This window comes from Leptopilina boulardi, unplaced genomic scaffold (genome assembly GCF_019393585.1).
Source record: "Leptopilina boulardi isolate dan_hultmark-lab unplaced genomic scaffold, ZJU_Lbou_2.1 LbouV2_47, whole genome shotgun sequence".
NCBI classification, from domain to species: Eukaryota; Metazoa; Arthropoda; class Insecta; order Hymenoptera; family Figitidae; genus Leptopilina; species Leptopilina boulardi.
Window position 1 is genome coordinate 357,285 of NW_026137991.1, and position 24,163 is coordinate 381,447.

Sequence of the window (24,163 nt, forward strand, 5' to 3'; positions counted from 1 at the left end):
GTAGCACTGATGATCCAGTCCCAGGAAAACTGTCGGCTCATCGAGACCTTTATCATCTCTGTTATGATGAGAAAGGATCTCGATGGCCGAAAATAGGCGAAATTGACAGTCTCCATTTTATATTTATTTCTTCATTTTATTATTTATTTTGTCTTTTATTGTCTTTTTACAATTTTCTGTTTATTTATTTTATTCTTTTTACAGTTTTATGTTATATTTTTTGACTTTTGTTTATTTTATTTTATTTTTTATTTTATTTATTGACTTTTTATTGTTTTCTTTTCTGGTGTGCTGTTGATTCCGCTTGACATTGATTTTTGTTTTATATAAAAATTGATAACGCAGGATGTCCGCAGGAATGGACGATGTCGCTTTTGCGACAGAGTTGGAGCGCCACCATCGAAGGCAATAGTCTTCACGACAGTACCGATGGTGGATAAAAGGGCTCCAAAGAAGGGTTGACGGGTTTTTAGTGAGTCGGGGCTGGTAGTAGTTCGACAGCTTATTTTGTTTAGTGTTCTCCTTTTTTTTACCAACCCCACATAACCTTGGCATGCGGAAGCCAAGATATCTGTATACAGATTTCCCAATAGTCCCTGAGCAAAAAAAATAATAATAATAATAATAATAATGATAATTAACTATAATAATTTCAGTTTTCATTCATTCATTCCGTCTGTCCACACCTGAATTTAGCCGTTTTTGCGTTTCTTTTTTTCTAAAAGTTTTGACAATTCTCGATTTCGAAACATTTTATGGTTAACGCGTGGGATTTGTATTCAATGTGATGATCTTGATTATTATTAAATAAGTAATAGTGATAGTTTGAAAAAACTATATTGTTCATCGACTGCATTTTAGTTTCCTTCTTGATATTTATAAAAAGGTAAGTTTTGTATTATATAATATAATTATATAAAATTATTATACGTAATTTATAAATTATCATATTATTATTTTTTATATTTTGATGTAATAATAATAATAATAATAATAATAATAATTTATATTTATACAAATATTAATATTTAAATTTTTTTATTATTTACATATTATTATTTTATAAATAAATTATTATTTATCAATTTATATTATTATTAAATTATTATTAGTATTATTATTAATTAATTAATAATTTTTTTATTATTATTATTGTCATCTGTAAACTTTTTAATTAAAAAAAGAAATTTTTTTTCATATGATAATTTTTTTTATTTTAAAATGGAAAATTTTTTTTATATGAAAATGAATTGTTTGTTTTTAATAATTTTTCAATTAGCTTCCAATTTTCCATTTAAGTTGAAAATTCAAATAACAAAAAACTTTTTTGTTTTATATTTTAAAAAGTCTTTAAATATTTTTTAATTTATTAATTGTAATAAATACTTTTTTAATATATAATTTTAGTTAATTCAATTAATTGCGTTTTTGGTTGATTAATTATTATTTTTATTAATTATAAATTATTTAATTTTTGATCATTTAATTTTTTTGAAAAAACATTTTTTGCAATAACAGATTTATAAAATATGTTTAAAAATTAATTTTTAAAATCCATATTTTTGTAAAAATATTCAGTAATTTATCTATTAAAAAATTAATTAGTAATTTTTATACAAAATTATAATTATATATATTTTTTATTAACAAATTTTCTTAACAAAAAAATTACTGATAAAAATTAATTTTTTTAATAAAAATATATTGCTGATAAAATTAAATTTTGTAAGAAAAATATATATAAAGGCCTGAGCAGAATAGAAACGTAACCATAATCGCAATAGCAATCGTAAACGGAAGAATGAGTTAGAGAAGGTTAGTCATATATTGTTGTTCTTCTCTTACTAATTCTTCTGTTTGCGATTCCGGTTACGTTTCTATTGTGCTTAGGCCTTAAGGCACTTCAATTTGTGACGTAGCGCGACGTCACTTTTCAAAATGGTTGCTCGTTGGAAGACATGCAATGCATTGAAGTAAATGGAGCGAATCAGTTTTTTTTAAATAACTTTTGAAAAATTAATTTTTGAACCCAAGTGTATTGTAAAATATTTTTTATTTATCGAGATCTATTTTTTAAAATAATAAAATTATATATATATATTATAATAAATAATAAATAAAAACAAGGAAGGGGTCCTTAATGTTTATTTCATAAACTATTACAGATATTGTGTTCACAAAAGCGATCCACACACACACATACATCCGGACAATTGATCAGGATCTCATATAACATGTTTCTATATACAGAGGAAAATTTGTTATAACCATTTTAAAAATTTTAGAAACGAAAGGACTACAAAGCTTCCTTTATGAGGAAGCAATAATAAAATTAATTAAAAAATTAATTTTTATTATTTAAAAAAATAGATCTCGATAAATAAAAAATCTTTTACAATTACACTTGGGTTCAAAAATTAATTTTTCAAAAGTTATTTTAAAAAGACTGATTATCTCCATTTACTTCAATGCATTGCATGTTTTCCGACGAGCAACCATTTTGAAAAGTGACGTCACGCTATGTCACACGTTGAACTGCCTTATTATTGATAAAAATTGATTGATAATAACTAATATTTTTAACAAAAATTGTAGATCATTTAATTTTTTTACATATTTTTTTGTCAATATTTTTTTAATTATTCATAAAAATTGATGGATAATAACTAATATTTTTAACAAAAAATGTAGAGGACATTTAATTTCTAAAATTTTTTTTAACAATTTTAAATAAACTTATTCTTAAATATGAGAGATTCTTTTTCAATCGCCCCAGCCCAAAAAGTCAATGTTCTGGGATTGGCTTCATACTTTGGTAAATTGTTGTCCTATATGATAGTAATAAATCCCTAAAATATAAATTAATTAAAAAAATATTTGTAGAAAGTAGAGGGGGTTGAAGTTTTGACGTTAAGGGTAACATTGTCATTTTCAAATCCGTTTAACTATGACAAAAGTTAATGGATTTTAATTTATCTATAATGAATTTTATTGCATTTTTCACGTACTTTTCAAAAATGTATATGAAATTTAAAAAAAAAAAATTTTAACCCCTTTTTTGTCAAAATCAACCCTTATTTTTCGATTTTCACCCCTTCGGGTATTTTTTTTTTTTTTTTTTTATTTTCATTGGAAAGCTGAGGTTTTTTCCGATGAGCTATGTAAATATGAAAATGGGACAACAATAATTTTGTGAGTAACAGAATATTAAAGTAGGCGGTGCCGATAAGGGATGTACCTGGAGATCATCTTTGAGGATTTAGATAGGCACCGCCTAATTCAATATTATCTTTCTCACAAAATTATTGTTGTCCCATTTTCATATTTACATAGCTCATGGGAAAAAACCTCAGCTTTCCAATGAAAATAAAAAAAATACAAAAAAAAATTCCCGAAGGGGTGAAAATCGAAAAATAAGGGTTGATTTTGAAAAAAAAGGGGTCAAAATTTTTTTTTTTTAAATTTTGTATACATTTTTGAAAAGTACGTGAAAAATGCAATAAAATTCATTATAGATAAATTAAAATCCATTAACTTTTGTCATAGTTAAACGGATTTGAAAATGACAATGTTACCCTTAACGTCAAAACTTCAACCCCCTCTACTTTCTACAAATATTTTTTTAATTAATTTATATTTTAGGGATTTATTACTATCATATAGGACAACAATTTACCAAAGTATGAAGCCAATCCCAGAACATTGACTTTTTGGGCTGGGGCGATTGAAAAAGAATCTCTCATATATACAAAAAAATTATAATTAGAACTTTTAAGTAAATATTCATAACTTGAATAATTCAAAAAAATTTAATTTTATTATTTTTAAAGATTTTTAAGTTACCCAAGCACCACGGTATATCCTCTAAATATACCTTGAATAACACTGTGGAATATTTCCATGATCTTTTAGAAAAATAAAAATGTCCGCCTTATGGGAGTATTCCACAGTGACATTCAGGGATATTCCAGTGATATTGAGCAAATATTTCCTGAATGGCATCGAGGAATATTCTTATGTTACGGACATTTTGAGTTTCCTAGAAGAGCATGGGAATATTTTACGGTGGTATTCAGGCGATATTCGGAGGATATACCGTGCTTAGTGTCGTATTGAAGAAAAAAGCGCCCTTTGACTAAATACTCGCTGCGCCCTCTTACCCGATAGGAAAAACGTCAGAAAAATGTGTTGAAATGTTTAAATGCGAAATAATTGTTTTCTTTTGAATACTTTTAAATATCAATGTTAAAAATATAGAAAAATTAAAATGGTTTAAATTGTCCATTTTTAAGAAAAAATTCACCTTTTGTTTTATTTAAATAGAAAACTTGAAATATTCTTTGCATAATGGTTTTTAGGGTCGCTAATTACAAATCTGAATACTGTTTTTAAAAATTTTTAATGACGGATCCAATATGCCAGACAAATTTTTAAAAACTTATCAGATTTGTTTAAAAGCTGTTACATGAGGGTTTTTTGGATCGCTAATTATCAATTTGGAATAAAAAATTTTAAATATTGAACTCAGATTCATAATCAGACACCAAAAAATCCCCAAGTAAAAATTTTCAAGTGAAATTCATGACGTTTAAAAATTTCTTCCGACATAATTGGATTCACCATTTTTAGTATTGAAAAATTGACATCGGATACGTAATTAGCCATCTCAAAATCCCTGAATAACAAGTGTCGAGCAAAGAGTAATTTTGAAATTTTCGTTAAAAAAATATTTAAATTAGGTATGCCTATATTTTACTGTTTTATCAATTTAAAAAAAACTTGATTCACCATTTTAAAACTTAAACATTTAGAGCACGGTTTTTAGGGTCTTACACACTTTTCGATACTAATTAGCTTTAAAAATTATTGACTTTAAAAAGAAATTTTCAAAAACACAGATATGCGATTATTAGGTTCCCTGTCGGTCGAAAAAGGACTATTTAATGGCAAATTGATGCATTTTTAGTTGACTCAACTGCCGCCGGTTGACAATCTGGTGCCACTTCCTGGGCGCACAATACACTCATGCGACGTCTATGATCCCGCCGCCATGTTCCTTTTTAAATTCCTTCAAAAATGAGATTTGTATAACTGTTATTTTTAATATTTTCGCGAAATATTATCTTTTGAACCGAGGAGAGCGCGCTTCCTTGTACGCTTCTCTCCCATCCCTGAAAATTACAGCCCGATATCTTTTCTCAATTCAGAGAATACTTGGTACTAACAAACCATGTTTTTCCCCTATTGGTCATGTGTGAATTTACCATATGGCTTTAAGAAAAACTTTGTTATACATTTGACGAGGCGCCCCTTTTAAAGAAGCGCCCTTAGGCTACAGCCTAATACAGCTTACTGGTTAATACGGCACTGACCGTGCTGCTTGCTTACTGGATAATCTTAAAGTTTAATATTTATATGTGTAGCAACAAATCAATAACACAATAATATAAAATTAATCAAGTTAAAAAATTGTTTAATTTTTATATTTATTAGTTATGTGTATATAATTTTTTGCCAGGAAGGTGCAAATTGAAGATTTTTGTCGAGGTACGTTTTCGCTTGTAGCTATGAATTTGATGAAGAAAACCATGTTTAACAGAGAAAGGTATGTTAATTTAAGTGATGCAGATTTTAAAATAATAGATACTGAAGGTGAAATGCTAAATGATAATCACATGTTTGAATTTGAAAAACTGTTGCGAAGAGAATCAAATTCACTTTTAATATGCAAAGTACTTTGTATTTAAATATGCTTGATTACATTATTCCTATCGAAAGAAATCAAAAGCATATTCAAATACTTTTTAGTGGTTCTTGTAATCTTGGTCATTGGATTTGCACTTATTATGATGGATTAAGACTTTATATTTATGATAGTCTTAATAAAGGTTGTTTAAATGAGGATCAAAAAAAATATCTAATTAGATTATATCCTTTCAAACCAGTAGTAGTTTTTTCAGCAGTTCATCAACAACCAAATGGTATTGATTGTGGTATATTTGCAATAGCAATTGCAACATGTTTAAATTTTAATTTGATACCGAATACCCTTGATTTCATTCATAGTGAAATGAGACAGCATTTAGGTTTAATGTTTAAAAATAATCACCTAACTCCTTTTCCGGCAATAAGAACATGTAGCATTAGGAACTCAATTGTTGAGTGTGATTGGCAATGTCTTTTTAAAAATCGAGCTAATGAATTACGGTGTGAAAAATCAAAATCTTCCTATCAGTCTAACGACGTCACTCCAAATAATGTGAACAATATTTCATCAACTGACCATTTAGTGATCAAAAGTGCCCTGTGTAAAGAAAATGAGAAAAAAAATCTTCGTTCTATAAAAGATAAAGAGAGAAAAAGGAAAGCAAGACTTGAAGAATCGAAGGAACAAAAAGAAAACAGACAAGAGAAGGATAAACAGAATAAACGCAAATATCGAGAAACGAAAGTTGAAAATAAAGATGAGGCCAAAGAAAAAGATGTAATACGTAAAAGGAAGAAATTATTGTTAGAAACGGAAGATGAAAAAAAAGAACGTCAAAAAAGAAATCTGTTAAGTCAAAAAAAAAATTATCATTGGAAACAGAAGATAAAAAGAAAGAACGTCAAAAAACAAATTTATTATGTAAAAAAATGAAATTATCATTGGAAACAGAAATTGACAAGAAAGAGCGCCAAGAAAAAAATTTAAGAAGTAAGAACAATAAGAAAAATAGTATTAGATTAGAAACATTAGGAGCTGGAATTGTGTCTTTCGAAAATTTCGATGAAAATCAAGTACCAAAAAATTATTTAGGTTTGATGAATGTTGAGTGTAAGTTTTGCGGTTCGTTAAATTTTATGTGTGAAAAACCGTCAGATGGTAAGTTTAGTAATTGTTGTCATAAGGGGAAAATAAAATTGAATGCCTTAACTCCCTATCCCGATGAATTAATGAAAATTTTATGCGACTCCAGCTCTGAAGGTAAAAATTATAGAGAAAATATTCGAATGTATAACAGTGCATTTGCTTTTGCCAGTATGGGAGCTCAACTGGAAATTCCAAAAGGAAATGGGCCTTATGTTTTTCGCATACATGGACAAGTATATCACAATCCATACGCTTTGCATCCAAATGATGATGAGAGACGTAAATATGGTCAGTTATACATAATTGATTCAAGTGAAGCTGTAGAGGAAAGACTAAACAATAAATTCAATAGTAAATTATTACCGAAATTATTGAATGAAATAGATACATTACTACGAAAAATTAATCCATTTGCTGAAGCATTTAAAAAAATGCGTGACTTTGAGATTAAAGAAGAAAAACTAGCTGAGTCCTTAAAGCAGCCGATGAGAAATATTGAAATGTGGATTAAACGGGACAGATCATTAAATCAGAAAACATTCAATGTTCCGCATTGTAATGAAGTGGCATTAATATTTGTTAGTGAAGATGGTGAACCTCCAATGGAGCGAGATATATGTATACACCCAAAAAATTCAAAAAGCATTCCAATATCCAGTCTTAGTGCAAATGTTGATCCTATGACGTATCCTTTGATATTTCCTCATGGTGATCCTGGATGGACTGTAAACCTCAAGAATACTCAAGGTTCTCGTAATATTACTGCCTTACAGTATTATATGTTTCGCCTTGCATATAGAAAAGGTTTTAATATATTTTTAAGATCAGGAAAATTAACTCAACAATTTATTGTAGATATCTGGTCAAAAGTAGAAGGTGAGCGATTAAAGTATATTCGTTTACAGCAAAAAAAGCTTCGAGCGGAATTGTACTGTGGATTAATGGATTATATAAACAATAAAGCAAAAGAAGAAAACCTTCGACCAGGAAAAATGATTATTTTACCTTCATCATTTACTGGAGGACCACGTTCTTATCAACAATCGTTTATGGATTCTATGCGATTAGTTCAAGAATTCGGAAAGCCAGACTTGTTTATTACTATGACATGTAATCCAAAATGGCGTGAAATTACAGAAAATTTGGTAGGTAATGAAATCGCTTCTGATCGACCTGATCTTGTAGCTAGAGTTTTTCAACAAAAGGTAAAAGATTTAATGATAGAGATAAAAGAAAAAGAAATTTTTGGTCCTGTTATTGCGTTTGTGTATGTAATTGAATTTCAGAAACGTGGATTGCCACATATACATTTGATTATATTTTTAGATAAACGATTTGCAATTCGTGATGCAGAAACTGTAGATAAAATAATATGTGCAGAAATTCCAGATGAAACAAAAAATCCAGAACTTTTTAAAATTGTAAAGCAGTTTCAAGTTCATGGGCCTTGTGGAAAACAAAATATGAATTCTCCTTGCATGGATCCTGAGAAGAAAGTTTGTACAAAACATTATCCAAAGCCATTTTGTTCAGAAACTAATTTTGATTCTAAGAATTATCCGGAATGCAGGCGAAGAAATGATGGAAAGAAAATAATTTTTTATAATAAAGATGGTTCAGTTAAATGCACTGCAGATAATTCGATGATTGTACCATACAATCCATATTTAAGTGTAAAATTTGAATGTCATATTTGTCCAGTACCATGTGGTAGTACAGGTGGGTTTAAATATTTATTTAAATATTGCTTCAAAGGTCACGATTGTGCAATAATATGTTATATGGATAGTAATCAAGAAATGCAATATGATGAAATTCAACATTACTTAAATACACGTTATGTATGTCCTCCAGAAGCTATGCACAGATTATATGAATTTAAAATGCATGAACAATCACATGCAACTAAGAGATTAGCTGTACATTTACCTAATCAACAATCAATATGCTTTAAGGAAGGATTAGAAGAAGACGCATTTAAAAATTTTAAAGATACGACATTAACAGCATGGTTCAAGTTAAACAGAGAAGATGTAGAGGCGCGTAAGTATTTGTATTCAGATATTCCACATGAGTATGTATTTGATGACCCGACGAAAAGTTGGAAGAAAAGATCGAAAATTAATAAACCTATAATTTGTCGTATGTATTTCGTAAGTCCAAAAGATATTGAAAGGTATTTTTTGAGAGTTTTATTACTTTATGTACGTGGTGCAAAATCGTTTGAAGATGTAAGAACATATGAAGGTATTATATATAATACTTTTGCAGAAGCAGCACGTGCAAGAAATTTAATGATAGATGATAATGAATGGGATAATTGTTTAAATGAAGCTGTAAGCATGAAATTTCCTAAAGAACTTTGTCGTCTATTTGCTTACATATGTGTATTTGGAATACCTGTAAATGCAGTTGATTTGTGGAATAATTATAAAGAACACATGATATATGATAATAAATTACCTGCAGAAGTATCAATTCAAAAATCTTTAATTTTAATTAATGAAGTACTTAATTATCACGGTTATGCATTACATCAATTTGGTTTGCCAAATATTGAACAAAAAGTTCTAGAAGATTATAATGCTTTAATAGAGAAAGAAAATAATGCGTTAGCATTACAACTGCTTAAAGAAGAAGCTGAAATTTTGATTAAAAGTTTGACTAATGAACAGCGCAATGTTTTCAATGAGGTTATGATGGCAATACATGATGATAATTATAATAGTAGATATATTTTTCTTGATGGATGTGGTGGTAGTGGTAAAAGTTATTTACATAATACAATTATTACTACTGTTGAAAGTGAAGAATTGGTAGTTTTATCAGTTGCATGGACGGGTATAGCAGCTAATCTTCTAAAAGGTGGACGAACGGCACATTCTCTTTTTAAATTTCCTATCCCTATCAATGAAGATTCAACATGTAATATAAGTGGGATGTCAAAACATGCTGAACTTTTAAGAAGTGCAAAAATTATTATTTGGGATGAAATAACAATGGCACCTAAATACGCCTTACAAGCAATGGAATCTATGTTGAGAGATATTACAAAATGTAATAAACCGTTTGGAGGTAAAGTAATTTTGCTTTCAGGAGATTTCAGACAAACTTTGCCAATTGTTCCACATGGCAGTCGCACTCACATTGTTGAGGTATGTGTGAAAAATAGTATATTATGGCGACACTTTAAAACTAGGTCTTTAAATTCTAACATTAGATTAAATAATAATCAGATAGAGTTTTCAAATTGGTTGTTAAATGTTGGTAACGGTAAATTTCAAACTGCTTTCGAAAGAGAAAATAATGTTTTAGAAATTCCACAGGAATTAGTATCCAAAGGAAATTTAATTGATGAAATATATGGATCATCACTAAGTCCAAATAATAATTCGGTTTACTCTTCTTGCATTCTTTCATTAACTAATTCTGAAGTACTAGATATGAATGAACGCATTTTATCAAAATTAGAAGGAGAAGAAGTAGTATATTACAGTATTGATTCACATGTCGAGGATGATCCAAAAGATATTAATACTATCGTTCCAATTGAATTTTTAAATAGTCTAACACCAGACGGTTTACCAACACACAAATTAACAATGAAGATAGGCTGTATAATTATGTTATTAAGAAATATGAATCTGGTGCAAGGATTATGTAATGGAACGCGATTAATTGTAAAATCTTTACTCAAACACGTAATTTCTGCAGAAATAATTACAGGAAAATTTAAAGGCGAAATTGTTTTTATTCCTCGTATAGATTTATCTCCTCCACAAGATACATATCCTTTTAAGATGGTGAGAAGACAATTTCCAGTTAGACTTGCATATGTAATGACAATAAATAAATCTCAGGGTCAATCATTTGATAGAGTAGGAATATTTTTACCAATTTCAGCATTTGGGCACGGTCAAATTTATGTTGGTTGTTCTCGAGTCAAATCTAAGGAACATCTAAAAATTTATGCCGTAGGTTCAGCAGTTATCAAAAATTCAGAATTTACAGAAAAGTTATATATTAAAAATATTGTTTATCATGAAATACTATAATTCCATACTTATTTATTTTTATATACAAAAATTTATATGTAGATAATATGTTTATTTATTTATTAATAAACGATTTGATAAAAATTTTATTACTGATAATAATAATCAAAATTGGCAATGATAATAATATGGCAATATTAATGGCAATAATAAAAATGGCATATATTTATAAATGATTTGATAATAATTTTATTACTAATAATAATAATCAAAATTGGCAATGAAAATAATAGCATTGATAAAAATGGCAAAAAAATAATAATTATAAAAATGGCAATGGCAATTACAGGGTTGCTACGATTTTTCTTAAACAAAATTCCTAAAATTTTCCAGATTTTCCAGGGCTTAAAATGATATTTTTTCATACTCCATAAAAGTATGGTTTATGTAAAAAATAGTTATTAAATATACAGAATTTATCAAAATACAGTAAAGTTTATCATTATATTAAATATTTTTTACAAATTAATATACTTTTAATATTCTTTTGTTTTATTAACAATGAAAATAAATTAACTAAAATTTAAACTTTTATGACAACAATTATATAAATTCTTAGACAAAAAATTTAATTAACTTTATTTGAAGAATATATTCAATCGTTGTAATAAATTTAGTGTATTAAAAATACTATTGTTCTTTTTTTTAAATATAAAAATAATCGAATTCTTAAAAATGCACATCTTTGCTTATGTTTTTAAATTTTCATCATAAACAATTTGGTCTCTAAAATTATTAGATTATTATTTTAGTTGATAAAGACAAAAAACTGTGAATTTTTTATTTACAAATTTAATTCAACTTTAAAACATAAATTGTCGTATCTTTGACAATTATGAAGAAATTGTTTTAAAGAAACTAAATTTTACATTGTTTTGTAACAGTTTTTAATAGATTTTGATGAATTTTATTTTTTCCGTGTGTTTTATACTTTTTCTCCGACTTAACCTTAATTTTTCCATAACAAATAAAATTTCCTGATTATTTTAGGTTTTCCTGGTTCCCAGAAAGCGTAGCAACTCTGAATTATAATATAAAAAAAATTTTAAAGTTTAAACTATAATTTAATTTCTGTTATATATATAATAATTGAATTTTATGTTTGAGTTTCGTTTTCAAATTAAATTTTATTCTGCTCTCTCAATTGAATTCATTATTTTGAAAAAATAATTTCTTCTTTATGTTCTTTTTACTAATTACATCACCAAAAAATAATAAATACTCTTATTTAAAAATCATAGAGGTGAGTTTAAAACTTTTTTGGGAAAATATTATTGTAAATAATTTATTTTGTTGTAATTATATTACTAATCATATATTATTTTTATAAAAAGTAATTACTGTAAAAGTTATTATTAATTTAATATAAACTGTTTGTGATTAAAAATTAAACAAATTTAATACTCATTTTTCAGAATAAAAATTTAGAAAAATTTTTATATATCACTAAAAATTTTTTTTATAAAATGTGATCAAAACAAAAATATAAATTATTTTCAAAAAAAGTTATTGATAAATTATTTGCTGATTAATATTAATTTTGAAAACATAATGGTAGTAAATTTTATTTTACTTTTATTATAATATTAAATATTAAATTAAATAACAAAAACTTATACTCTCTCTTAATAAAGTAGAAAAATGTCCATAAAATGAACATATAAAGACATAAAGATAAAGAGATTTCAACTCTCAGAAACCTCAACTTCTTGATTTGTTTTTAGATATTTTGTAAAATATATTCTTAATGTAAATATATATTTCTAATTTTGTTAAAAATTATATTACTTTTTTATGTTGATAATAATAATTTATTTCGATTTACAATTTTTTTTATTATTTTATTTATTAAAATGAGAATAAACAATTTTTTTTAAATTAATTTTTAATGTTTTATTTTAGTAATATTTTTAAAAAATTACAATCATCCAAATCTTGTAATATTTTTATTTTCCTTAATTACCAACTGGTAGATTGATGATCCACTGTGATATTGTTGATTTTCAATTTTTACAATTTTAGCGCCTTCAATATTAATATTAATAATTTAAAAAAATTTATATTATTTTTAATAATAATATATAAATAAACAAATTTTATTATTAATGGAAATTTATTTTTACTCTACTATTTTTATAATATATAAAATTTTTAATGTAAAAAATAATGCAGTCATTCATTGATTTTGTTTTATTTATTTAATTATACTAAAAGATTTTATAAAAGGGCGCTTTTTCTAAGCAATCAGAGAGTCATCGAGACGCAAGCGTAGTTGCTTTTACATAACATAGTATTCTTAACCTAACTGAATATTATGATTCATGCCGATAACACATGTGTTGATGCTTCAAGATAATACTAGAAAATTGTGGTAAATAAAAAATATATAATAATAATGTAAATAATATAAAAATAACGTAAAATTCGTAAGATGCATTATTGGATTTTTATCAAATTTGGTAAATTTAAGTACACTTTTATTGGAAAAAAATATTTATGTCCATTATTAAAATAAAAATCTATTAAATATAATAAATAAAAATGTTTTATATTTATATTATTTTTTTTATATTATAATGTTTTATTACTTTTAATAAGAATTTTTTTATAATCTACATTTAATATTTCTTATATATAATTTATTATTTTCTTGTTTTTTATCGTAGTCATTTATTTATTTCTATTAAAAACAATTGAAATATAAAAGTTAATTTTTTGCAATCCAATTCCAACTTTTTTCAGTCCTTTCAGAGAAAGGTGATACAAAATGTTAGACGAAAATGAAGTTAATATTATTGAAAGCGAAACAAATTTGGAAATAGGAAAAGAAAATAATAATGATGAATTAGAAGATTCTATTTACAGTTCAAAAGACGAATTTGAAGCAATTTGTGTGGGTGATTTAAGTTCGTGAGTATTCAGAATATAATATTTTTCAATAAATCAATATATATATACATATAATATAATAATAATAAATATATATATAAATAATATTTTTTATTAACTGAATTTTAAAAAATTAAAGTTTACTAAAATTTTATTTCATTTTATTTTAAAATTCAGCATTATTATATGTAAAATTTAAAAATTTAGAAATTCATTAAAATTAAAATATATTATTTAAACATATTTAAAAAAAATTATAAATGTTTTCAGAGAACTTACTGGTTATGTAAAAAGTATAAAAGCGTCAAAAAAATGTGGCGGAGAAAATCAATATCGAATAATGAATTTTACTTTGAGTAATGATGAAGATGCAGTATGTCATGTCAGTGTGTGGAATGAAGAAATTAATAGAATTGAACCTGATTTAATTTTAAATAGTGTAAGTAAATAATTTTTATTAATATTTATTTATTTTATTATTTTATGATATTTATAACTAAAAATTATTTTTATTTATTATTCATAAGATAATAAAGATTTTAGAGTTAACAACTTTTTTGATTTATATTATAAAATAAAATTAAAACTTAATTTTTTAATTGATTAAAATAAAAATAATTTTAAAAATTATAAATAAAATACCTAAAATTTTTTTAATACAAAATATATAAATTATTAAAGATTTAATTAAAATTATTTGCTAAATTAATAAATTGTAATTATTATTATAATAATTATATTTAATTTTATTATTTTAAGGTTATAAACATCGCTGGTGCTGAAATAAAGAATTTTAAAGATCCTAAATATAATAACGGGAATCAAAAATATGAAATGATAATTAGAAAAAATACAGTTGTAACTTTAATAAAAAATCAAAGATGTATTAAAAATGATTTAAAAGGCGAAATTATAAAACTTATAGATTTTGAAGATTTAAAAACAGAAAACGGTCTCGTTCGTAAGTTTAATTAATTAATATTTTATTTATTCAAATTTAATAATTAGTATATAATAATAAATTAAATATTAATAAATAATATTTTTAAAAAATAATTATATAATAATATATAATATAATAATTAATAATAAATAAATAATATATTTAATTAACAGTAAACTGATTACAAATTTTATATTAATTTTTAGGAATTCGAGGTTTTGTGAAGACAGCGTTTCGAATTTTGAAATATAACACGAAAACTGATATTATTTACTATGGGGTAGGGTCCATTACAGATAGCAACTATAAACTAGAAATTAGAATTCAAGATTTTACAAATAACTCTGAAAAGTTCAGCAAAGGAGATCACGTCGAGGTGAAGGGATTTTTAAGATTTACTAGTGAGTATATAATAAAAAAATATAATATAAATAAATGTAAATATAAAAAAATATAATGTATATAAATGTAAATAAAAAAAATTAAAACAATGTAAATAAATAAAAAATTAAATTTTTTTTAGATATAATTAAATTATATATATTTAATGAAAATAATTTTTTCATATTTATTATAAAAAATAAATTATTTTATAATATAATAATATTATGTAATAATAGTAATACGTGTAATTAATAATAATAATTTTAATTTTTCAGAAGACAGTAAAATTATTTATATAAACTCTGTTGATATGAATTGTGTGAAACTTCTTGATGAACAAAAAATGAATTTTAAGAACACATTTGATGGATACAAAGTAATTCATAAAGAATAAATATATTTAGTATATTTTGTTAAATGTTTATTTAAACTCTGTAGATGTGAGTTTTTTGAAGTTTCTCGAAGATGGAAAAATTAATTTTAAAGATATATTTGAAGAATACAAAATAATTCATAGAAAATAAGTATATTGAATATTGATTGTTTTAAATATTTTTTTTCAAAATATATTTTGTTTATAATAATATTCGTTATATATTATTATTATCATGCATTATAATTTCTGTTATAAAATAAAAATTATGTAACTAATTTTTAAAAATATTAAAATTGAAATTTGATAAATAATTTTGAATATTTTATTTGACGAAAACCAAACGCTTTTTATATAAGAATTTATATATATATATAATTAATAATAATATCAAAGAATATAATTTTGTTTCGTTTTTTAAATATCTATCGCATCAAATTTATAATAAATATTTTATAATTTTATTTATTATGAATCCTATAAATAATAAAAAAATGGTAAAATAAATTTGAGTATGATTTCCTTTATTTTTTGTGTATTTACCGATCGAGTGTGACGTCAAACTAAATATTTTTAAAAAATGTTACTATGGAAACGTTATTCTTTTGTTTCAAACAAAAAAATTAAACTTACTATCTTCTTTGGTTATTAATGTGCAAAAATGGAAGAAATAATGTGTTTTTCGTCAAACGAAATGATAAAATCGATTTCTTTTCAAGATTCAACAATGTAAGTATATAAATAATATATAATATAATAATAATATAAGTTTAAAAAATAAAAATTTGTAGTTTAAATTCAAATTAACTATGTTAATTATATATTTTAATATTCTATAATTTTAAAATTCTATTTTTAGTGAAATAATTGGTTTTGTAGAAACAATCTACCCATCAAAAAAAGCGGGGATGCAAAACTTGCAAACATTTATTTTAAATAATGACCAAGGTTCGAAAATCTTAGTAAAAATTTGGAATGAACAGATTGATAGAGTAAAAGAATTTCTTCGACCGAATTTCGTAAGCTAAAATTAAATTAAATTTAAATTATAATAATGAAAATTAAACATTTTTTTAACTTAAAAAATATATATTTATAGAACATAATTTTTTTTATAATTTCATTTACATAAATAAATTATATTATTAAATTATATTTTATTTAATTATTAAATAAAAAATTTTATTTAATTTAAATTATTAAAATAATTTTTATTAACTGAAAATTAAAAAGGAAAATTTAATTTTAATTATAATTATTATTAAATTCATTAAAGACACTCGATATTATTTTGAACCCACAATTTTTTTTTTCACTTTAAAAAATAAATACTAATATTTTTAAATACTGTAATTTTTTATTTTATTAATATTTCAATACAAGACTATTTAATGTTTTGCCATTAATAATAAAAAAAATATAAATTCTTTTAAAATGATGATTTTACATAAGTGTATCGTTAGAAAATAAAAATTTAATTAGGATTAGAATTTATTAATAATGATAAATAAATAAGTAAATAATAATAATTAATAATAATAATGATTATTATTAATTAAAAATTAAATTATTTTTATTACCGATTATAGGAGTAATTATAGAATATCGGAAGTAAATATAGAACACTCAATTCTTTTTTATGTATAAAATTTTTGTAGTAAATTGTTTCAATTAAGTTTTTATTACAATAATAGTTTCATATTTTACCAATATAGTAAAAGGATGTTTTTATTTTTATTGTCAATGTCAAGAAAACAAAATTGTCAAACTTAAAAAAAGTGGAAAAGTTATTTAAAAAAAAAAATGTACGAATTTCTCAGAATTCAAAAAAGGTATTAAAAGATATTAGGTATTAATATTTTTTATTTGTTTTTTTTATTATTTTACTCTGAAGTATTAATTAAAAAGTTTTCTTAACATACAGAGAAAGAAATTATATTATACTTGCTATATTATAATTAAAATAAAATTTTTTTCTATAATTGCACCAAATGCGAGGAAATTAAGGAACAATATTTAAGTTTAAATAACTATATCAAAAAAATTGTTTAATGTATTAATTAATTATTATTATTATTATTATTATTATATTAATTAATTTTATAATTAGTTTTTAATTTAAATAAATAAATTTTTTTAAAAATTTTTATATGGAAAAGAATAAATTTTAAAATTATAATTTTTAAGTTTTAAATATTTTTTTTAGATATTACATCTAGATGGAGTTTCATCAAGAAAAATTCACCATATGGATTGTAATGAGGCCAATATGAATTTTGAATTGAGTATTCAATCAAATACAGAAATAAATTTTTTGGGCATTCGAAAAGTTGAAGAGGAAGTTCCAAAATGTGAAGATTGGAGTTTAAAAGATATTGGAAAGGCTAATTCCGAACAAATTAGTAAATATATTTATATTTATATAGATGATTCTCCTGAAAGTGACATTCCTGAACGTTCCTGAATTATTTTTTCTATTTTATTAATTATACGAAATCCACTTATTATTAATTGTTGATATATATCTACAGTCAAAATTTTGCATTTATACTTTTGCAATAAAAAATTCTTTTACAGTTTGATTAACTAAAATCTATGTTGGAGCTAAAACTATTTCATCTCCGTACCTTTTTGACAAATCACAGCTCCTGTATAAATTTTTCAGGATTATATTTGTCCAAACCTGATTTTAAATTACTTAACAAATTATAAACTAACACTAAGAAAATCAGCAACACCTAAAATTGAAGACATTTTTATAAAATCCTCTAAAATCAAAAATTAACCAAAAGGTCATTTTCAGGAGAATCACCCCCCAGCTTAAAATTCCTGTACAGGATCCTCATGGGATCCCGGGAGGTTCCTGTACAGGAACCGTATGGGATCCCATAAGGATCCCTAACTAATCCTGTGTGTGTTCCTGTCCGGATCCTGTACGGGATATTGGGACAAGGTTCCTGCACAGGAACCCGTGCAGGAACACGCACAGGAACCTTGAATATCAAGCCTCCTTCGCCGGTTCCTACACAGGAACCTCAACATCAGGTTTTATAAAATTTTTCCAGCTGCTGGATCCCCTGTGGGTTCCTGCGCAGGAAGGCTTACTTTATTATTCTGTAAAGGAACCTTCGCAGGATCCAAAGGAGGATCATGTATAGGAACCTTTGTGGGTTTTTGGAGAGCTTTTTTTGTGGAGGATCCTGTACAGGAACATGTACAGTTCCCCGTGGATATAAGCTTGGAAATGGGATCCTATGAAGGAACCTGTACAGCTTCCCTTACAGGTTCTTGTGTTTCTGAAATCTATATAAAGGTTCCTGTAAATACATGAATGAAACTTTCGTGTATGTTCCTCTACGTTATCTCATTTAGATTAAAAAAATTCTATTTGAGTCATAACTATTAAAATTTCAAGTATTGTCAAAGTGAAGTAAAAATAGAAAAATATTGTTCCAGTCAATAATTACCAAAATTTTTAAAAAATTAACTTCACTGTAAACGAATAATTTTTTAAATTAAAATTATTTTTTCATACAATTTAAAAAATGGAAAAATATATGTTTAAAAAAATTTTTAAGTATATTTGCCAACTTAATAAAATTTTAAGATTTTTAAAAAGAAAATTAATTTTTTGTGTAACTGTCTACGCACTCCCTGTGCACTTAAATCCAAAACAATTGATTCATAGAGGTTTAATCATTTCGCAATTTAAGATTATCATGGAGGAATTAACAAGAAATATATTGTGTAAAGTTATTTATTAAAGAAATTAAAATTACAAAGCAAAGCGTAGACAAAATTTTTCATTTTACTCTGTGTTGAGGGCTTCAGTAGAAGTTGACGCTTGTGCGTTTTGTTGATCTGAAATAGAAAAAATACAGTGTTTAAAATTTCATAGATTAGAGGTGTGCGTTCAATCGACTCGAGCCGAAAGTTATTCGAATCGACTAGACAAAATTGAAATTTAATCGGTCAATATGATCCTAAAATTCGGAATTGCGTTCAAATGAACAAAATTTATTTATTTCTTTTTCAAATTAATTTTTTATTACAATAATCTCGAATTACTATAAAAAAATAATTTTTGAAAATCTATCAATGTAGAATTTGAATTATTATTTTTATTGCAATAAGTAATTTCTGAAACTATTTTTAATAAGAAATAGTTCGTTCACTTGAACGTTATTATTTAAACTTGTCATTAAAAGTATTTTTTGGTTAAAGTAAATCAAGTTACACAAACAATTTTCGCAAAAACAAAAAAAGTTTTACTGCAAATTTATTAATAAGTTGGAAGTGCAACTGGTGTAAGAAAAAAAAATCTAAACACACAGGATTGTGAAGTGAATTTACCGAGATCGTATCCCATAATAACCTCAATATTAGTACAAAAGATGTAGGTCGAATTGGTAATATAACTTCAAAATTGAGTGAAAGGATTTAAGCCAGGTGGGAAACAATTATTATATATTGTTAATTCACTTAAAATTTCTTTAAAGGATAAAATTTTCTAATTATTTAATTTCAAATTTAAAAAATAAAAAACGATTGTTCAAATATGATTTTGAATAAACTAATAAAATATTATAATCAACGAACAAAAATTAGGTCAGAAATTAAAGTGTGTGCCCTTTAAAAATCCGGTGCTATAACTTGGCACTAAATTTCACTCTTACTCGTTCTAAGAAGAAATTGAATTCATATCTCCTACTTATGAACCAACAATATTTCTGACTATTAAAAATGTTTAATTAATTGAATTTAGACGCAATTTTCTAATTGGTGCGTATCTAACAGTACTTTACCCTATTCCACATTTTGATTAAAACCCACTTTAATTAAAAAAACATTTTTATTTCAAAATGGTGAATTTTTAAGTTTTCTTATAAAGATTCTAATTACTTTTTATATAACTTGTAACTTAGTTACTTTTTTGTAACCTTTAGAGGGCCGTCATTTTTTCAAAGAAAATTTATATTTTTTTTAATAAGAATTTTATTGTCCTTATGGAGTTATCATGGAAAACTAAAACCCAAAATCGGAAGTAACCACCCCGGCCGGCAAGGCTAGGCTTCAATTCCACCTTTTCCAGTTGTTCACATATACCAACTGTACATGACCTATTAATCAAAATATGATTCTACACAATTTTTTATTCTCCTCAGACCGACTCTACAAAAGGGGTCTGCGGGGACTGTGTGAGAGGAATATAATACATTTATGGACATACCAATTTTTTACAGAACAACTCTACATCGACCACTTTTTTCATAAAAAAATTTTTTCAAATTTTTCAGACCGCGTCTGCATCGACCGACTCTACATTAAAACTTTTTTCAATTTGTCAAATTTTTCAGATCAGCTCTACAGGGACCGATTCTACATGGACCAATTTTACATGGAAAGAAAGTTTCAAATTTTCGAATTTTTCAGACCGACTCCACAGGGACCCTCTCTACATGAAAATTTCTTTTCAATTTGACGAATGTTTCAGACCGACTCTACAGGGACGATTCTGCATCTAAACAATTTTTTATTTGTCGGTCCTACCCGTAACTACTCTTGATAGATCGACTCTACATGCATTTTTATTTCATTTTCGATCGTTCACAGACCTACTCTACATCGACCAATTTTAATTAAAAGAATTTGTACAATATTTTCGAAAATTCGAAAAATTTTTTTCATGTAAAATTGGTTGATGTAGATTCGGTCTGAAAAATTCGACAAATTGAAAAGAAGATTTCATGTAGAGTAGTCCCAAATTCGAAAATTTGAGACTGTCTTTCCATGTAAAGTTGGTCAATGTAGAATCGGTCCCTGTAGAGTTGGTCTGAAACATTCGACAAATTAAAAAGAAGTTTTCATGTAGAGTCGGTCCGAAAAATTTCAGAAAATTTATTTATGTAAAATTGGTCGCTGTAGAGTCGGTCTGTGAAAAATCGGTATTTCTATAAATGTATTATATTCCTTTTATACAGCCCCCGCAGAACCTTTTTGTAGAGTCGGTCTAAGGAGAATAAAAAACTGAGTAGAATCATATTTTGATTAATAGGTCATGTACAGTCGGTATTTGAACAACTGGAAAAGGCGGAATTGAAGCCCAGCCGAGTCCAAAAAGCATATAACATACTGTCAGATAAATTTCAAGTAATTTTATGGTGTTTATGGTTGCAACTATATACCATAGAATTACCCGTGTACGATAATAATGATTATTTTCATTTTCAAGTAGTTCCAAGTGTTCTAACATTTTTTTATGGGTCTGGAAAACATGAAAAACACTGTCAAATAAATTTTGAGAAATATTGTGATGTTTATGGTTGCAACCATACACCATAAAGTTACTCAAAATTTATCTGAGAATATTTTTTATGCTTTTTAGACCCAAACAAAAATTTTAGAATACTTGGGACTACTTGAATCTTAAATTTTTTTTTATTTTATCATACATGGGCAATTCTATGGTGTGTAGTTACAACCATAAACTCCATAATCCTTTTTAAAGGTACTAACATTTTCCATACGTGCAGAATGTTAAAGATTGATTCAATAAATTTATTGTAAGATCTTGGAAATTTTTTCATTATGAGCTTTTCAAAATATATAAGCAACCTTGTGAATTAGAAAATATAACATTAATATATATAAACTTCATTTACCTCTTTCCTCTCGAATTTTCAACAATTCTTTTATTTCAGCCGTGTTAGGCCTGTTTCTATTATCGTCATTAATTTTTTCGGAAATGCACCTTCTGCAAAACGTCTTGACCATCTTCCTACTTATTACAGTGCGGTTGTCCTGACTTAGGTTTTTTTCCTTGAGCTTTTTCTTTTCTTCAAATTTTCTATATACTAAATCTGTAAATATAAATGTTTTAAATTGATAATTTGAAAAACTATATCAATAAAAATTGATCATAAAAGAAAAATACAACTTTATAAGTAAAAATACTTGAAACAATTTTCTTATTCTTATTTACTACTTTTTTAAAACATAATTGAAATTATTATAAATACAGTTAATATCCATAACGGTTTATTATGATTTATTTATTATTTGATTCAGACCATTTAATTTCATTTCAGTCATGTATTATCGTTTCGTTTTAATTTTATTATTTTAATTTAAAATGCTTAAGAACTTTTAAAGAAAAAAAATGTCTGATGACAAAATAATTGATATAATTGACACCAAAGATGGAGATCTATTTGTAGGTTGTGGCAAAAGTTGCAATCAAACAACATTGAATGATTGGATTCAGTGAAATATTTTAGATTTCTGGCTACATGAAAAAAGGAAAGAAATTCCATGATAAATGTTTAAAACCTCAAAAATGACACATCAGGTCAGGATTTTTTGTAATATTAGATTAAAGGTCCAAAAACGTCCATTTTTTGAAATTTTTTGTGGCTCACAAATTTTTTTTTTAATTTTACGAAACAGGATCATATAGTACTACATTCGAGTTTCAAAACTCATTGTTAAAAATTGTTTTACAATTTTTTAAAAAAGTTATGCAGATTTGGAACTTTTTTATTCAGTAAAATATACATACGTATAAAACTAAAAAATTTAATATTTTTATGAATTTTTTGTGGTTTACCAAAATATTTTTTAAATATTACGTAATAGTATTGTACACTTACGCTTCGAAACTCATTTTTCACAATTGTGTCGCGTTGTAGTAAACAATTTTTAAAAAAGGGCATTGAAGCTCGAGTATAGTATTATACGAACCTGTTTCGTAAAATTAAAAAAAAATTTTGTGAGCCACAAAAAATTTCTAAAAATGGACATTTTCGGACCTTTAACCTAATATTACAGAAAATCCTGACCTGATGTGTCATTTTTGAGGTCAGATTTGTAATCAGTGTCAAAAATTATATTAGAACCACCTTCTCATTTTTCTGTAGCAGACATGACCAAAAATTTGCAGGCCTGTGTTATAAGTAAAGATCATCTCTCCCGGACATTCCGGGAATAATACACTGCAAAAAAAGGGAGTGAAATTTCAACTCCCAAGGGGATTCTATAAAAGTCGCACCCTTTTGGTGTTGAAGCAAAAAGGAGTTGATGATTTATGAGTTGAATTATGCTGGGGAATTCCCCCAGCATAATTCAACTCATAAATCATTAATGCTTTTGGAGTTAATCAACTGATAAACTCCCTTTTGGAGTTTATTTTTAACTCGAAAACTTTTACTCTCAACTCCGGTGACCCTCAACTCCCTAAATTTTTTACAGTGTAGGTGTATATAATTATTTATAATGGCTAAATATTCTTTTTAAAAAATGTAAATTTTTCATATTGTTTCTCAGAAAATAATTTAGGTATTCCATTTTTTGTTATTTCAAAAGCTAAGTGTTCAATCTTTAATTATCAATATAAGTTTAGATAAAAGTCTTTTTTTTATCATTTTTACAATACTTTAAAAAGTCTATGACCATCTCCCCTAGATTTACCCTAATATTTTCTAAGTGCTGTAAAAAGCGTCATTTTTCTGCACCTTAATCACTTTAAACGCATATTTTAATAAGAGTAATAAATATTTTACAATCATTAATTTTCTTTTGTTCTCCAGATATAATACAGAGTCATTTTTGAACGAATCTATTTTTTTAAATTAGGCTGCAAAGACTTTATTCGAAATATAATGAACTGA

The 24,163-nt window shown here is 25.2% G+C and overlaps 2 protein-coding genes across 2 annotated transcripts; both read left to right on the plus strand.

Moving 5' to 3' along the window:
* Nucleotides 1-346: 346 nt before the first annotated feature.
* Nucleotides 347-10,816, plus strand: LOC127289565 (uncharacterized). The gene is made up of 6 exons (XM_051317555.1): nt 347-405; nt 5,926-6,491; nt 6,659-8,058; nt 8,284-10,008; nt 10,090-10,656; nt 10,757-10,816. Exons 1-6 carry the CDS (start codon nt 347-349, stop codon nt 10,814-10,816), a joined length of 4,377 nt encoding a protein of 1,458 aa, XP_051173512.1.
* Nucleotides 10,817-13,675: 2,859 nt separating this feature from the next.
* LOC127289566 (uncharacterized) lies at nt 13,676-17,961 on the plus strand. The gene is made up of 4 exons (XM_051317556.1): nt 13,676-13,818; nt 14,068-14,236; nt 14,557-14,754; nt 17,704-17,961. Exons 1-4 carry the CDS (start codon nt 13,676-13,678, stop codon nt 17,959-17,961), a joined length of 768 nt encoding a protein of 255 aa, XP_051173513.1.
* Nucleotides 17,962-24,163: the final 6,202 nt, after the last annotated feature.

Coding starts and splice junctions, on each gene's coding strand:
- LOC127289566 (XM_051317556.1), top strand. CDS start 13,676: ATGTTAGACGAAAATGAAGTTAATATTATTGAAAGCGAAACAAATTTG. Junction 13,819..14,067: donor TGTGTGGGTGATTTAAGTTC/GTGAGTATTCAG, acceptor AAATGTTTTCAG/AGAACTTACTGGTTATGTAA. Junction 14,237..14,556: donor CTGATTTAATTTTAAATAGT/GTAAGTAAATAA, acceptor TATTATTTTAAG/GTTATAAACATCGCTGGTGC.
- LOC127289565 (XM_051317555.1), top strand. CDS start 347: ATGTCCGCAGGAATGGACGATGTCGCTTTTGCGACAGAGTTGGAGCGC. Junction 406..5,925: donor TTGGAGCGCCACCATCGAAG/GCAATAGTCTTC, acceptor ATATCTAATTAG/ATTATATCCTTTCAAACCAG. Junction 8,059..8,283: donor CTAGAGTTTTTCAACAAAAG/GTAAAAGATTTA, acceptor ATTGTAAAGCAG/TTTCAAGTTCATGGGCCTTG.